The sequence below is a fragment of the Dermacentor albipictus genome, unplaced genomic scaffold, assembly GCF_038994185.2.
Source record: "Dermacentor albipictus isolate Rhodes 1998 colony unplaced genomic scaffold, USDA_Dalb.pri_finalv2 scaffold_13, whole genome shotgun sequence".
NCBI lineage: Eukaryota > Metazoa > Arthropoda > Arachnida > Ixodida > Ixodidae > Dermacentor > Dermacentor albipictus.
Window position 1 is genome coordinate 15,253,021 of NW_027225567.1, and position 17,809 is coordinate 15,270,829.

Below are 17,809 nucleotides of genomic sequence, written 5' to 3' on the forward strand. Positions count from 1 at the left end.
ACCCCTCCTTCTGGTATTTTGCAACCTCTTCCTTGTCCCGTTTTCCATTTCAAGGTCGTCGGAATAGACTTGTACAGTCCTCTTCCCAAGACCTCCGATGGAAATCGCTGGATTGTTACGGCCGTAGACCATCTGACACACTACGCCAAGACAGCCTGTATACAATATGGGAGTGCCGAAGAAGTCGCCGATTTCTTTCTCCGCAACATCCTCTTACGTCACAGAGCTCTGCGCGTTCTTCTCAGTGACCGCGGCAAAGCGTTCCTCTCGTCTCTTCTTACCGAAGTTCTGCGCGCCTCAAACATCGTTCACAAGACCACTTCGAGTTACCACCTGCAGGCCAGCGGCTTGACAGCGCGTTTTCATCGCACTCTATCGGATATCATTGCAGTGTACATCAGCCCCGACCACAGCATCTGGGATGCCATCATGCTGTTTGTGGCATTTGCTTACAATACGGCTGTACAACACACCACCACCTTTTCTCCATTTTTCGTCGTCTATGGCCGTCCACCTAGTTTCGTCCTGGACGTCTCGTTCATTATGGCTGCCGTGTCCTCAAGAACGCCCTTCTCAGAACAATTTTTGTCTCGCCTCGAAGACTGCCGTCATCGAGCATGCATTAACACCGACAACGCTCAGTATGTGCGGAAGCATCTCTACGAGTCGACTCACCGTGTTGTCACTTTTTCCTTTGGTGACAAGTTCTTCTATGGACTCCTGTGCGCGTTCCTGGTTAATGCGAAAAATTCGCCAGTCGTTTTATTGGACCCTACATGGTCATTTAGCAGACATCTCCGGATAATTACCGCGTCACAGCCCTTAGAATTTCTTCCGACCAACGTTGCCGTGGTATAGAAATTGTGCCTGTATCGCGCTTAAAACCATGCACTCGCCGCGTTTCAACATAATGCCGCGTAACCAGGCGGCCGCTTCTACCGCGGGAGGCAATTAGTGTGAGCGCGACCCATGACTGACCCTTCTTCATCTCTACAAATCATCATCACTTGTACAAATTCCTCATCTGTCATTATCATCATCAGCCGCACAGCTTGTTTTCCGTCGTAGCTCGAGCTCAGCTGGATTACTCGAATATATATATATATATATATATATATATATATATATATATATATATAATATGTGGATCTGCACTCGCCGAAGAGCGTGCTGCAGACGCACACGCTTTGTGCGTTGTTCATTGCACAGACTTTGTGTGTTGAACCTTTCGTTTTGCTCATGGAAGTGCACGAAGACTGATTAGCATTTTTGGAGAGTAATTGAAGGGACAATAGCGTAAACGTTTGCTTGATATTTTAATAACCGAGGCTACCTACATTAAAATATGTCCGGGGCAACCATAGCGTTGCAAACGTATGAGCTCTGTATTTCCGTCCCGACATTTCTTACATAGGTGAATGTGATGTCGACGCTGGCTTTTGGCGCGTCATTTGGAGGCTTAGAGATCCATGTGACAAACATTACTTTGGTTATATAGATTGTCCCAGCTAACGTTAGTTGAGCTGTTCAGCAAAGAAATAATTAAAAATACATGGTTCATACATGAATATAAAATATTAAAACTTACGCTGCTTGGTCATCAGAGCTCTTACAACCGAACATCATGTGTTATTGTATCCTGTACCGTATTTTTTTAAATCGATTTTTTTTCTTTGAAGAGCTTAGCTAACCTTAGCTGGGACACACATTATGTAGAATTTGTAGTCAGTGTTTTAGGCTAGGCACCTTCACTGCACTTCTCGTGAGGCGGAACTTCTGCTGCCACAGAATGCCGGAATGTAAAGGCGCATTCACATCAAGTAAGTCGCGGAAATCGCGCGACCAACTTCGTCGCATGTGGTCACGTCGATATAATAGCGGCTTGTTTCGGGCCAATTATTAGCTGTTCGCTTTTTCCAGCTCAGTCGCTCAGTGACTTAAATGGACCAATGCGGGCTAGACAGCGGGCCTGTGTGCCCTGCTTTATGACGTCATGCTACTTGGACAGAAATTTCCCCTGTTAAGGCCGGCATGATGAAAGCGCTGACGACGAAAAAACCGCGGCTTACTCGGAAGCAACCCAATTAGATTCTATGGCAGTCAGGCAAGGTAGCATGATGTCATGGATCGAAGTACACAGTCATTGTAGCTAGGAGGCGTTGACTAGAGGCTATTTTTAGAATGGAGCTGTTAGAACCACGCTGAGTTTCTCTTGGCGTTCGCAGCTTTACCGAGCTCGGGGAGAGAGAGCTGAGAGAGTGAAAGCAGGGTATAAAAGTAGCAATGTGCAACGTAGCGACGCAGCCAGGGAGAGTGGAGCCTTGTGGGAGAGGCGTGGCGCGGCGGGGACACAGGTGGCATGACGTCATTGCTCTCCGATATTAACCCGCGCGCTCGCTTCAGTGGATTTCGAGAAGCTATCAGGTACACGGCGTCGGAGCTAGCATGCATCAGAGCTAAGGCACAGCGGTTGCCGCCGTGTCGCGCCGGTGCAGCGTCTGGCACACGACACCGACGCATGTGGCGTCTCAACAAATCGCTTCTTATGCGGTGGGCGCCACAAATGGCGCGCCGTCCCAACCGAAACTCCCCACAGAGGAAGACGGCATGGGCTTTCCGGAAGCCTTAACTTCCCCCAGCTCCGCTGGTCTCTGGTGTTTGCGATAGCAGAGCCATGCATAATTTTTTAAAGGGAAGCTTTCTTTGCCTCTGCCCGTTTCCAATGTGTGGGTGCTGGCTGCTACCGCCTTGCCGATGACATAACTTGGTCTTCATAGTATGAGCAACTGGGCATGTGCCACTGGGTATGTGTCCCAATAGACAACTTGTGTCACTGGGCATCTGCGATTGGGCAGTGGCGCTGGGTATGGGAACATTCTCGACCAATCCTCCACAGTGGGTATGCGCCACTGGGTTTACACCCAAACAGACAAAGAGAACAATATGCAGGAAGTGATGAAGTCGGCAACAGAAAATTGAAGAAGTCGGCTACACAGAAACCGAAAAGTGCGCAAGAAAAGCAGCCGAGCGTAGAGAAAGAAGGGAAAAATATGAGAACACAGTGTGCACTGACATTCATTGAGCTACATAGAGCTGATGATGGGCAGTGAAGTCGTCTCAGTAAACGTCAGAGAAGGATTCCCTTATCACCGACTCTCACGTTGGCGTGGGATCCGCATATGAATTCGCATATGTTCAATACAAGAGTGACACTGCACTGTAACAATAAAATGGCATTGAAATTCAGAAGCCTGCGATAAGGAAAATAGGAGTGACTTATTTTGTGCTATCCCCGTCCGTAGTCACAAAACTTTATCTTATCTTTACTCTGGCGTGAAAGTGTTTCATCAGGCAGCAAAAGGGCGCATGCCACTCATGACGGCGACACGCAATCGTGATCAGTGAGGGGAGCTTGCATGCGAGAAGGTTTACGAACGCGCGTTACGCCAGGCCTGTAATTAGGAAGTCAGCGTATTCAAGATAAATTCAAAGTCGCCCACCAAACACTGCTTACGAAAGCAGCCGCTATTGTGACTATATAAATACACGCCTGCATTGAAATATTCGCGCCACTTACAACGTCCTCGCTAAATGCAACAAATTCCGCGCCCTTATATATTTTCGCTCGATAGTGTGCCCTTATGATGGCTTTATATTCGAATAAGTTACAATAGATACCTTGGCAGGGTAATTTATGGGTACTGTAGAATGGTACACAAGAGCATAATTTAGAAGAAGATATGTGAAACACGATTTTTTTGTTTTTGCTTTTTTTACACATTAAGGGTAAGGTCACTTCAAGTGCTCTCCCATCGTTGAATCGATTTCCACGAATTCTCACGCGAGGCCACTGTGGTAGCATGACTTATTTCATATTAAAATGTTGCGTCTGTGTGATCATGTAATTTCTGAGCAAACATTCGTGGATATGCCTAGCATTATGGCACCGTCACCACGATACCCAACATACCGTGTTTCTTCCATAACTGCATTTCATACTTGTGCGCAGTGTGTTAATTTGCTTTTTTTAAAGCTCTTTAATATCATGCGGATGGCATGCCATTATTTAGGAGACTGACTGTTTACAGAAAATAACTTTCACCTCATTTCGAGCCACTGTCATGTAATCCAAACGTCGCGATGAAAACACCCGAATCAAGCCTCCACTCGTCTCACACCAGGGCATTTGGCAGTACATTTACTACAATACCGAAAGACACCTGGATACGCGGTAAGCCATTCCTTACATTTAGCGGGGCATGGTTACCTTATTACCGTACGAACTGACGATGCGTAAACGCAGCAGAGCTGTGGAATTTCCCAGCGACCGCGGGCAACGGGCGAAAGGTTCTCACCGGTGTGGTTCAGTCTCGTCGTCCACATCAAGCGCAGCACCGGGCAGCGCCCATCGTCAGGTGCCTCCCGCTTCAGGTACTCTGTCCCAGTGGCAAAGCTGACTTGTCGAAGAAGGCCGTGCAAAGTCACCGCGGAGATGCCCGGCTGTTGGACATTTGAACTTGCTAGCGGCGGATGATGGACGAACCGAACGCTGGGAAGCGCGCGCGAGTACCAATGACGCTGGTGACTTCCCGACCACGAAATGAAGACGAAGAGCAGTTACTGGGGCGCATATAGCACTGAAAGCAAAAAAAAAAAATTCTGCTGTCTGACATTATTATAGGAAGCTACATCACTGCCGCCAAGCAACCGCGGGCCGTTTGAGGGATCCCGCAGCGAAAAGCATAGAAGCACGGATGTCATTGAGACCTCGAGGAAATCCCAGATATCTGCAACCCGAGTAGCACTGTTGGCGTTGCCGAATGCTATCGTGGTCACACTTTGCTGAGCGAGAACATGGTTGGGGCTATACTGAGGTGCGCGTCAATGAGAGAAACCAACGAGATGAGGCACCTCTTGGGGATGATGAACGTTTTACACCGAAGAACCAGCTTTTTTTGTGTGAAAGCGTGGATAGCCTGGCCTCTTCAGAATTGGTTGCGCGCGACAATGACGTGGCATGAGACGCGCGTCATGCGCGATTGGTCGGACGTGGAAGGGCAGCAGCTGGCGAGAGGCATTGTGCGTCGTACCAACAGTTTCAGGCAGACAGATCGGCAAGTGCGTTTAAGAAGCTAGGCCCATCCCTCACTGTGTGTATTGCCACCCGAATCGTGGCCTATCCCCCATAGTGGGTTAGTGCCATTAATTGAGGCTTCATCATCATCATCATTGTTTGTCCGTGCCATGTTTTCAAGGCAAAACAACAAAATCAGCAGCAGCAGCTGCCGCCACTGCAGCCGCCACCATTCCAAAACGTCAAATGCTTTCTCCTTTTTTCATTCTTGCTCGCAGCGCTAAAGAAAGGAAATGCAAGCAGGACAGATGACGATTATTGTTTGGGGACAAAACACAGCCCAAACACTAAAAACAGTTGCACCCTTTGGGCTGTGAATTTGGCACACAACGATAATCGTCATCGGTCTTGCCCGCATTTTCTTTCTTTAACGCTGCGAGCCCAGTACTTCCGAGTCACGAACGGCATGCGCGTTATCAGCAAGACAGAGCGTTCTCGACAGGAAAATAACGAGCGCAGCGTTTTCGAGAAAGGAAATGCGGGCAAGACAGATGATTATTGTTGTGTGGCAAATATACTTTTCCACCGGCGAGGTACGCCAAGCTCTCCGTGAACTCAATGGGCGCTCCGCACTGCTCCCAATGGCATCACCAACAAGCTCCTGCGCGACCTGGATGACCCCTTCGTCAGTTACCTCAGCGACATCATCAACGAAGTGTGGAAGAAAGGCGAGCTACCCGACGCTGGGAAACTTGCCACGCGATCTTCATTCCCAAACTGGGCAAGGCCTAGTCTAGATCACCTCCACCCCATCTCGCTCACGTCATGCGTGGGTAAGGTGGCCGAACACGTCGTCCTGAACAGGATCGGTTGGTATTTCGAGGAAAACGAGTGCCTCTCGCAACACTCGATTGGCTTCTGACCCGGGTTATCTACACAAGACGCCATGTTACTCCTAAGGTATCAGATTCTTGACGGAGGAAACACTCGGGACACCCGTGCCATATTCGGCCTCGATTTGGAAAAGGCATTTGATAACATCGTGCACTCGTCCATCCTGAAGGCGATCACCGACCTCGGGCTCGGGCCTCGGTTGTATGACTTTATCCGCTGCTTCCTCAACCGGTGCAAGGTCCTACACGCAGGAGACCTTGTGTCGGAAGCAGTCGAGCTCGGGCAGCGGGTCCCAGGGATATGACCTGAGCCCCAGAGAGAGAGAGAGAGAGAGAATCAACTTTTATACTGAGCCCTTAGTAAAGGATGGTGCGCGCAGATTCTCGAAGATCGACATGCTAAACCAGGCCATTTACGCAGACGACATAACCATCTGGTGCTCCGCAGGGTCGGATGGCTTCATCGAATCCGCCCTACAGAAGGCCGTCGAAACCGCCGAGTCCTACCTCAAACACGCTGGTTGCAAGTGCTCCCCCACCAAGTCGGAACTGTTGCTGTACGTGCCCAAACGCCGGGGCGCGAAGGCCAGAAGGTGGAAGCCCCCGGCTGAACGCAACATCACCCTCCGCACCAGGGATGGCCATACCGTCCCCAAGTCAGACCCCATCAGGGTTCTGGGTATGATCATCGAGTCCCGGGGAGCCAACACCCAAACGGTGCAGAAGTTTACGACCAAGACGGAGAGCGCCATACGACTCGTACGCAGAGTGGCGAACTATCACCACGGCCTCAAAGAAAACCTGCTACGTCTAGTACACGCTAGAAGAGATCGCCGAGGCTCAGGAGCGAACGCAGGTGGTCCGACGGATGACCACATTTTGCGCGAGCTCGGCTGCTCTTCGGCGAGCTCGGCTGCTCTTCGACGACCAGGGGTCCACCGAAGTTCAAGCCGGTTCCCCGCGACATCCGATACTTCATCACGATCACACCTATTCCGCAGAGCGTGCATCCTGACCACAACAGAGGCAAGCGCCTTGCCCGGGCCACCGCCCTTCTCCAGTGCTTTGAAACGAAAGCGGCCGATGTTACGTTCGTGGTGCCGACGCCTACAGGAAAAACCAAGCCTTCGACGCGGTCGCAAGTCCATTCCATGCAGCGGACCCTCAATTGTGCCACGATTCTCACCCGAGACAGGTTCTCACCCATGAAAACAGGTGGCGGAGCAAGTAGCCATAGCCCTGGCCGTGCTCGACGGCAAACGGGAAGTAATCTACAGTTACTGCAGACCGGCCATCAAAGCCTTCGAACGTGGCGTCGTCTCCGACCGAGCGTTACGCATCCTCCGTAGCGCGGATCTAAGCACTTTCAAGCACCACACTGTCAGCTGGTTGTCATCTGGTTGTCATCTGGTTGTCATCTGGTTGCCCGCTCATCTCGGTCGTGCCGGGCGTCCCGCCCAACCTCAACGAGATCGCCCAAGACGCAGCGTGCACGCTTACCGACCGCGCCGTGCCCGGGCAACCCAATCTCGTCGAGCTAGAGGACAACCGGGGCGCGCTCATTGCGTACAGTGAAATAACACACTTCTACCTGGGGCGCCGCATCTCCTCGCCACCATACCCAAACTTAACAGGGTGCAGGCGCTAACACTACACTTACTAAATCCAGAGCAAACACGGGGAAGGCGGGAGATCGAAATTCAAGACGATGAGCAAAATGAGAACAAGGTGAAAGCAGGAACCAACGTTTCGATAAGTGAACTTGTCTTTTTTCAAGGCGACATTATAGCTTTCCTTGCCACAGTATATAGGTGTGGGGTCCTTCTAAAGGGGAGAGGGCGCAAGGCGGGTGGGTGCGGCAACAAGCGAATGTGTGTTAGTGGCGAGAGTGTCGAATTCAGAATGAAGGAGTGCTGTGCACAAGGACAATGACACGCAGTCATTCAATTACGTGTCAATGGCCGCGTGTCAAAGAAGTTTACAGCAGCCCTCGATTGTTGCGCTGGTGGTCGTGGGCTAGCGTGTCTCTGAAAGAGATACTAGAAGGAGCGGCAGAAACCGGTGCTCATGAAATATTAGACAATTTTTTAGACAATTAGACAAACGACGCATGCGGAATTAGGTGCAACATGAAGCATCTCTCGAGACAGTGCTTGTGACAAAGCGTGCAAAATAAACAAAAATGCACCACCAAGTTTGTGGTGCAAAAAGTAAAAATAAAACATATTTGCATGGACAGCGGTTTGCCGTCACGATGGGTACCAATTATTTAATAACTAGAGTGGTGAACAATTTTACTTCTAATAAGGCGCAGTACTCTGTCAGTAAAAAAAAAACAGGATATATTGGCATGTTGGTTTAGCAACATGGGGTGTGCTTAGAAGACGACACCAGTGAGGCGTAGATCCCTAGTAGAACAGCATTCTGGGCTACATCAGGGTCATTTTATCGAACGAGATCGTGCAAGGACGACGGCTAATTTGGGCCAAAGTACTACAATGAAGAAACACACAAGAAACAACGGACGGACAATAAAAGCCAATTTTTATTGCGCGTGCATTAAAACATTAGTCTGTGCAGACGAAGTTAAAATAAGCTGACAGGAATGTATACGGCATAAAGTTGCGAACATAAAAGGAGTTAAAAGCGTTGAAATAGGTTCTTTATGTTAAAATGCGAGTCGCGCATTGGGCTGCCTATAGAATTATCGCTTCCAAGAGCGGCCATCAGCTCGATTCACACTATCGACTGCAGGCAAGACGTTCGTGCATGAGGCGTAGCTATGCTCTGGCGCATAATGACTCGTCTCACCTCAGCAATAGATTTCACGAGGAGCCAGGCGCCAACGATGCCCAAAGTGAGCGACCCCACGGTTACCGCCGACACGAGGCCGACCAACATGGAGTTTTCCCTCACCAAGGCGGCCAACGCCTGCAAGCAGCCCTGCGTGTATATCGCGCGCTCGATCGAGGCAGGTGACCTCTTTGACGTGTCCGTAACACCGTAGCCGCACATCACGTTGAGCAAGCTGCCCCGGTCCCTGCAGCAGGAATAGGGCACGCCACAGCGCTCGCGGCTCGGGTTCCACTGGGAGCAGTTGAAGTAGGCGTTGCGCTGCCAGTCCAGGTAGCCCCGGGAGGTGATGCCACAGCAGCGCAGAGACAACTGGAGTGTGTTGATGAGGTCTTCCATGTCCGGGTCGTCCCTGTAGATGATTATTGCACGCCGCAGAACGTTCTCAAGACGCAGCGAGCTGTTGGACGGGCCCAGCGTGGGCCACACAACGGTCAGCACGGCCACGAAGAAGGCTGCGACCACGATACCAGACAGGCAGAAGCCGTACAGACAGAGGAAGCGCGTGTTCTCGCGCAGTGCTCCGACGCAGCCGAGTCCGGCTATGACGAAGACGAGGCAGCCGACGACGATGAAGAACACGGCCGGATCGAAGGCGAGATCGACGTAGCGGTGCAGGATGCGCACCTTCACCATGAAGAGGTAGACGCCCATTAGCACGGTCGTGCCTCCGAAGAACCAGTACAGCAAGTTCACGAAGAAGAGTATTCCCTTAAGCAGCAGCTCTACGGACATGGCTAAGCAGTTGCGGTGCCACGTACAGAATTACCGTGTTTAGCTCTCGTTCCAAGTATTTATTCTATTTCCGCCCCTTTTTGAGGCAAGAATGCAACGGACATGCGCGTTACGCTTTCTCAAGTGACTGCTGCCTTCGGTTTATGATTTTCAAAGAATTGATCAGCTGATAGAAATGGCGTCCGCGACGTACCATGATATCCCTACTATGGGCGTTGTTGGCACGTGCCAGCCATCGCTGTGATGTACTCAATCAAAAAAAAAAGAAGAAGGTGAGAGATAGGTACCGGAACGGGGCATTTTGCAGTGGATCTTGATATTTTATCTGGATGTTGAACGCACTTTTTTGTTTTCATATTTTGTTATCGCTTAAGAACGACAGGATGGCAGATCTACTATTCTTCCTGTAGCGTGCGCAGCAAAGAACAAAGTTAGCCCTGCATGAAGACTATGTAATCAGACAGTGATAACACTACCAGCGGTCGCCTGTTGCCTGAAAGCAATCGCTTCGCAGCCTTTTCTGCGCCCGGGTAGCTGCCAAATACTTCCATCGGGTCCGCTGCCACGACATGCCAGCACTCCTGATGGATGTATGGATTGATGGATGGATGGATGAATGCTATGAGAGCCCCTTTGAAAAGGGGTGGTGGGTTGGGTCACCAAGGTCTTTTTCTTTATTTTGCCTAATGTGTTACACATCTTATTTTTTTTACGAATGAAAAATTCCCTGCATCAAGGTTTCTTCACTATATGTATTATTGGGGACATTGTTTTTGTATGCCTCCGTTGTTTGTAGTCTCCCTACTTTTCTGTCACCAAACCTCCAATTGCCTTTTATAAATCTTTGTTGCAGAAATGTTTACTTTCCCCCTGCTATCGCTGAACCAAAGAACTTCAAGGAGGCCAGTGGAGCCTAAACCGACAGCTGGGTAATCTTCACATTCTAATAAAACATGTTCCATCGTTTCCCTAGGTTTACCGCAGCAAGTACATGCTTCTTCCTTGATGTTCCTCGCTTTATAGCTAGGCGTTCTAAGGCATCCTGATATCCTTTCGAAAAGGAAACAGCTTGCCTTTAAGTTATCATAAATTGTTCTTTCCTGATTTCGTTCTTACCTCTTAGGTAGTTACTCTAGTTACTTATAGCCAGTTTCTTTTCCGTGGCCGCCACCCAGGAGATTGTCTCAGCCTCATTGACAGGCGTTTAACGTTTTTGTTGCCATGTTGCTCACTATACCGCTTGCACAGTTTCTGGTAAGCTTCCTAGTTCTTTTTCTCCACTGTGAATCAATTTTCTTCCTGTAAAAACATCTGAACACTCTCCCAGCCCATCACTCTCTTCCATATTTCTCCGTCGTTCTTCATAGTTTTACTGTTAGCTTCCCTCACTTCAAAACTTGCCCAGCCCACACGGTTTCAGTTCTAGTCTTCCCGTGAGCGCCCAATACGAGACATCTCGGTGACCTTTTGTTGCTGTCGAGTCCTAACTGTGCCACCGACTTCAGGCAAACAACAGTATTTCCCAGTGTAAGTCGGGGAAACATTACACCTTTACGCATACCCCGAGCACCTAATACGTATTGTATTTACATAGCGCTCTGTGTTTCATTATGACCGCATTTATCTTCCCCTTTACTCTTATTGTTTCCCCCTGTGTTTCTATATATCTAACGCCTTCGTTTATTTATCTATACACTCTAAAAACATCCACGCTTATCTAAGCGTGCGTTTGCAGTCTTTTTTACACGCTTAATCTAAGCTTGATATTTCTCCACGCTTACCGATCACGCCTGCTAGGAGTGATCAGCAACTCCTCGCTTAGCAGACGTGATAAGGATGTCATATGTAAAACGAAGAAACGAAGAGCACGATGTGCACCGACCGATCGGAACGGCACCAGCCCTCGAGGCGCGTGACTCGAGGTGTAATCGGAGGAGAAGCGGCGCCAAGCTGGGGATTATCGACGTGGCTCTGGGCCAAGAAGGTTAGAGCGCCAGCTTCGCATTGGCCACGGGAGCCACGGAGGTTCGGACAGGCCCGTGACGCTGGCGACCCAGGGTGTGACCATCGACCTCGGCGACGTTCTAGCGAGGCTCCCTGGATCTGCTGCAGCCTCCCATGGCAGTGCCGGACACTCCAGGAATAGGATCGCCCTTCTTGGGCAGACCAGCATGGACCATAGTCCCGGGGCTTCTCGCCGGCACTCTGAGAAGAAGCGGTGGAGCGCGGTGTTAGACCTAGCCAGGCAGGTCGGAGTGATCCGTCACCGACAGAGTTCGTGACGCCGGCATTCGAGACGGAGGAGCTGGCCGGCCGATACCAAGGAAGCAAAACTTGCGGAGTCGGCGGGAGCACTGACGGTGACCATAGCCGACGCACATCGGACTTGGAGTGACGTGCGACAATGGAACCTTGTAAGAGCGTTCCTTTTTGTAAGCGTGCAGCCATAGGCCAGGGTTGCCGGACTTTCGCGCGGAACGTGCTAAGGACGAACGTAGGGGAGGATAAGGACATATTTAGGCTACGCAAGTGTGGAGTTTTATTTTTGTCAGTTAAGTTTTGAGTTACATTTTAAGTGTGTTTTATTTTGTGTTTGTTCTTAGTAAAGTCTGTTGGCTGTGCTCGCCTGCGTCTCCAGACTCCATCTCTGCCAACATCCGCACGGACCCGAGATCAGTGTGACAAAGGAACCCAGTTCTTACACTTATTATGGCGTGTATGGCGTGACCAATCTTCACGCTTAGAGAGGGTTTTCCGAGGTGGCAAGCGGGATAGAGTGACCCCTTAAACTTCGTAAAGTAGCGACAGTCTCTTCCTCCACCTTCACTCCTCCTCGTTTCTCCTCGCTTTCACGCTCCCTCCTCGACCGTGGCGCCGCCTACACTGCTCGAGCGTAGCAACGGTGCCAACATGCGCTCCTCACCACTCCGTAGACGCTTCTCGAGCAAAAGTGGTGCTGATGCACGGCACGAGAGCCCACGTGATGCTATTAGGTCAATAGCGGCGCGGCGTCGGCCTCGGCTAGAGTGCGCGAGGAGGAGGCAGCATTCTTCAAAGCGTGGCACTACTTTACGAAGTTTAAGAGGTTTTAGCATGCCCCATCTTTCACTCACACCTTCTCTGCATGCGTTGGAAGCAACGAAGAAACACCGGCCATGGTTGGCTTGGGCGCTTGGGTCGCATCTCTGAAGCGAGCTTTGCTCACCAAGCTATTCGCAGTCCTCTTCTTTAACGTCTGCTTCGATGGCGCAGACTGTGACGAACCAAGACGCTAGACATTGACAGAATGCCGGAGAAGTAGAAGCTGAGTATGCTCAGAGAGATTGCGCAAGACGCTCCCGCCAATGACACTGAAACTAATCCAATAAGAAGGGGCTTGGCAAAGCCCTGGCACATTTCAACGACGCCAAGGAATGTAAAACGTAAACAAGCCCCTCCGTATCTCATTGCACAAAAGGATGAATGCCCTCTCAACCGTGCTCTGCAGCGACACGCGTTCGAAGATAGCAAGGCTAGTGTAGGATAGGCACGTCAGCACAGAATTTCCCGCATTAAAATAACCATGATATTTGCCTCTTTCTTCGATTGTTATCCCAAAACATCTGATCAAATTCTTTTTCACTGGCCTCTTTCTCTAAGAAAGACGAATATTCTAGGCTGTGAAAAAGTATTGCACACATATTTCTTCCTGAGGTAAATCTTGTATTCATAATATTCATTCCCAGGAAATATGATACAATGAAACGTTGATGCTTAAAAACAAAACTTCCAGAGCTAAAGCGTTTTCAGATCGCCGAAAAAGCGTAAGTCTCTATATGAGTTTGATTTAAATGCGCGTTCCAGTGAAAAAAAATTTTTAATCTTGTTTGCGTCCATGATATTTCTTTGCTTGTTCTTCGCGTTAAGTTGGTTGCACAAAAATTGCCCATATGCAGCAGGATATGTTACATATTACATACCATAAAGGCATAGGCACATCAATAGTGCCTTTTGTAGGGATGTATCATTACTGATATCCATGCTTTCCTGCATGCTCACAGCCGCAGATGAGGAGACTTGTTTCCCCCCAGACAATGAATGGTCTTTTAAGGTCACTTAGTGCGATCTGGAAAAAAATATAGAAAATTTCTTATTACCAAAAGTATAATACTTTATAGGTGAAAACATGTTTCTTTTAGACTAAATGTGCTAACGAAGACAGCTTGCTTTTTCACTGCTTTAACAGTGATCGCAATGCTTCTGACATTTCTCCTACTGACTGCTCTTAAAATGTTCTGGTTTGGAAGTTTTTAGAAGTAGCTAAGCGACAGAGGAAAGGTGGTCAAATCGCCGCAATAATGAGAGCATGCATTGTAAGCCTGGGTCGCAAGCATGCTTCTAAAGCGACGTATGAAGGCTCAGAGAATTTAACTATTTTCGATAAGATCAAAAGAAACTTTTTCAATTTTTGTTCATTTTCATCAATCCTGCATTCAAACCTTTATTAATTTTCAAATATGACCTGAAAAACAAAAGAACAATGTGCAAAATGCATTTAGGTGAGACACATAGCTGTAACTGATTTGATTCCATCATGCTCTTCATAAAAATAAAGTTTAAAATTCAAACACAACTGGCAACGCTTTCGACAAAATATTTTAATACCTACGGAAGAATTAGCTAGAAAAACGTAGCTATGCTGATGAGGAAGCTTTAGCTCGGGCCCAAATCCGGCGCGGCCTATTCAAGTGCATGTAAAACGCAAAAACGTTTTTCTGAGATAACCCCTGGACCGATTTTAATGAAATTTGTTGTATTTGCGAGAGAAAGTTAAATTCTAGTAACTGTTGGAAGCAAAATTTCAATTTAGGGCTTGAAGTTTGTTGAAAAAGTTTTCAAAAATGCAAAAGTTTGAAAAAGAAAATAGAAGCACGAAGTTTACAAACTCATAGCTCTGCATCGAAAACAGATTTCGTGGTGCTGTGAACGGCATCCATTAGATCAATAAAAACGGACAAATTCGATATCTCATTTTAAATCTTACGTGAATTTGTTACGTTGTTTACAAGAGTTGTGCAAAAGCTGAATTTCCATATTACAATTTTTTTTTATATTCATGTGTAACATATCAATTTTGTCCGCTTTGAATGTTCTATTAGATTCAATTCACAGAAGTGCATTGTAATTTTCGGTTGCTGAGTTACATAGTTGTAAACTTGATAGTTTCATTTTCTGAAAAATTTCAAATTTTGCCAATTTTCAATTAGAACTCTACAGCCTAAATAAAAAATTCGAAGCGAAAAGTCACTAAATTTTAAGTTTTTCTTTTAAATGCAACAAACCTCGTGAAATTTGGTGCAGTGGTTGTCGAGAAAAACGAATTGTCCTTTTACATGTATTTAGATGGGAGCACCTGAGCTAAAGCTTCCTCTTACGTCTCGGCCCAATGATAACGGAAATTTTGACAACAATCACATTCTACGTGAAATTATCACACGTGCGCTCTCACTGCGGACATAGATGTGTTTGCAGCTGGAAATGAAGAGCTGCAATGGGCAGAGTATATTCATGTTCATTGAACACAGTCACACTTTCTCTCTTTAAAGCCCAAAATATAAAATATGTGGAGCTACACCAGATGGATATCCTAATTCAGAGTGCAATTAAGGTTGCAAATTAAGTAGCACGTGTGGTTACAACCTCGCGTGCAGCGCTTCGGAGATGCTGGTCACTGTCAGTCGACAAATAGCTGATAAAATTATGAATTTTCACTTTATAGGCAACGGTATACTATGAGCGGCAAACGCGGCCACTACACGGCAACTACACGACATAGACGGCATACCACATTGATGCGCCACTATCAGAGTTCTAAATCATGGGAACAAGCACGGTGCAAAATGCAGAATGTCAACTCCCAGCTCGCCACCCTTGCCCGAGGCGAAATGGCAACGGGCACAGGGAGAGCAACAAGAGAGAAAATAAAAACAACAGAAATCGGGAGAATTTGGTACTTCAACCCAATAAGCTGAAGAATTAAGAGGAATTCAACAGCCCGGTATTAAAACTTGCTAAAAAAGCACGAGGCTGACTGCTTTCGATTTCGATCAACGCTACTGCTCGCGTAAAAGGTACCATTACGGCAAATTTTACACCACGCATCATAAAACCACATACCGGAAATCATGACAAATTGGCAGTTAGCCGCTATTTAATACACGCGAACCATAACTAATGTTCTTACCTGTATATTTCAATCGTCCATGAATAGTAGATGAGGGACCGCAACATATCCATTATGCATATGAAAATGCTGCTCTGGATCCGTGAGACCGCCGTGGATTCTCTGTCGTAAACTCTCGTAAACTTGGCAGAGTGCACAATGTATGCATACACCACCCGCGTTGTAAGTCATGAATGTACGTAAAAGTGAACATGGCGATACACCCCAACTCTGACAATTAGACCGGAAGCTCTGTGCTGCAATGAAGGAACGTGGCTAATTGCAATGCGCCGGAAAATCCACACCGAAAATGGCCGAGCACAGACACGAAAACACAATGGCCTCCTTCAACCTACCCAAGAAAATTTTCGAATTCACCGCAGGGCAGTGAGAAGACGCAAATAGTTGTTGTCCCTGGTCCACGCTCCGCGCAGACCCCATGATATATCGCGGCTTTCTTATTTGGATTTTTATAGGGGTGATGGAGAGTTCTCGCGCGAGCGCTCCGCGGGATGTGAAGCGTGTGATCTGCGTTTCTCAAGCGTACGCAGCTCGCTCACGCTTGCACAAGACCGAACCATGGCAGGCCGTCTTGCCCTCACGCTTAACTGAAGGAATGTCACGCTTATTTTTGGTCGTGTGGTGCTTGAAACGTCATCTGCGCCTCATTTACATGCGCGTCACGCTTAAACTTACAGTTTAGCGTGAGATTAAGCGTGCAATTTTTTAGAGTGTACACCGAGGTATATGAATCATTTTGCCCGTTGTATTTCCAAGTTCTGTATTGACACTGTCTCTTCAACGGTTTCATTGAATACCATTAGACCTGATTTTTAACGCAAAATTTCAGATCTAACTTCTCGCCTTCCTGTCCACAAATATTAGCCAGTTGATGCATATCACCCTGCTTGTTAGCAAGCAACGCAATTTCGTCCGCATTACACAAACCTGGAAGCTACTGCTCTACAATTATGCCCGCCTGTTTGTATGAAATATTACATCCGATATCGATTACTTCTAGTGCCCTTTCTATCCTTACCATGTATATCATAAAGAGTAGCGAGGATAAAGGCCACCCCTGTCTTAACCCATTGATGACATAAACTTTCTCCTCGCTCCTCAGCCCTTCAAATTCAACGCCAATCGTATTTTCTTGGCAAATCTACCTCAGAAGCTGTAGTTGCTTAGGCCTTCTTCTTCCAGATTATCCAAAAAAATGTTGCGGTCAGCGTTGACATACGCTCCGGTAATGTCTAAAAATGCCGCATATAATGGCCTCGTTTCTTCTTCGGATATTTGAATACACTGAGTAAGGACAAATAAGTTATCATCCAGAAGCCTACCGATTCCGCATGAAGCCATTTGTTCACCCAATATGCCATTATGTTCTGTCTATGCTTGCAGCTTGAATTTATTTGCCCGCATTGCTAACCTGTATATTACCGATGTAATGGTCAACGGTCTAGATGAGTGAATTGTATCTTTTTTTCCTCTTAGCTTGATAAGTTAAGTTCATTCTACCATGTCGCCAACTGTCTGGTATTCGTCTGTCTTGTAAACTTTATCCTAGTGCCTTTGACACAGCTGCCTTACTCTTTAATCCTAGTTCATTGATCAGACCAACGGGAACCTCCTCTAACCCTGTGGCTCTGTGGTTAGGACATTTATCTTTGGCTTTTTTTCCAGTTAAGATTTCTCAGCCTTTTCTGTCTGGCTCTCCTTCATGCTCTTTATTTTTTATCAGAATCGACCTCGTCATTACCTTGAAATCATTCGGCTATTATTTTCCGGGTGTAATTTAATGCTGCGTCCCCATCCAGTTTGTTTGCACCTCCGTTTAGGATATGTCGTAGTATCGTTCGAGACTTGCCGAATAAGGTAATGTGGTTCCAAAATATTCTACGTGGGCCTTCTCTTTCTCACGTGTTTCCGACAGCCAACGTTCCATTTCACCTCTAACCCTCTGAGGATAAATTTCTTTCGCCACATATGCCACCCCATCGCCACCAAGGGTAGATTTTGTTATTGCAGACTTAAAATGTTCAGAGGGCC

At 47.7% G+C, this 17,809-nt stretch overlaps 2 protein-coding genes across 3 annotated transcripts in view; both read right to left on the minus strand.

Moving 5' to 3' along the window:
- Positions 1 to 17,809, minus strand: part of LOC139051612 (neprilysin-1-like) — a 49,249-nt gene that overhangs the window by 13,836 nt on the left and 17,604 nt on the right. Inside the window, exon 1 of one of the 2 annotated variants that reach the window (XM_070528546.1) lies at positions 4,356 to 4,557. The exons of the other annotated variant lie outside the window; for it this stretch is intronic. The gene's annotated coding sequence lies outside the window, so the exon portion shown is untranslated. Of the gene's footprint in view, positions 1 to 4,355; positions 4,558 to 17,809 lie in introns of those variants that run through there. 2 annotated transcript variants of the gene reach the window in all.
- LOC139051614 (tetraspanin-33-like) lies at positions 8,495 to 9,639 on the minus strand. The gene has a single exon (XM_070528550.1). It carries the CDS (start codon positions 9,553 to 9,555, stop codon positions 8,704 to 8,706), a length of 852 nt encoding a protein of 283 aa, XP_070384651.1. The 5' UTR covers positions 9,556 to 9,639; the 3' UTR covers positions 8,495 to 8,703.

Bases quoted from the DNA above. Each gene is read 5' to 3' on its own strand.
- LOC139051614 (XM_070528550.1), bottom strand. From the start codon at position 9,555: ATGTCCGTAGAGCTGCTGCTTAAGGGAATACTCTTCTTCGTGAACTTG.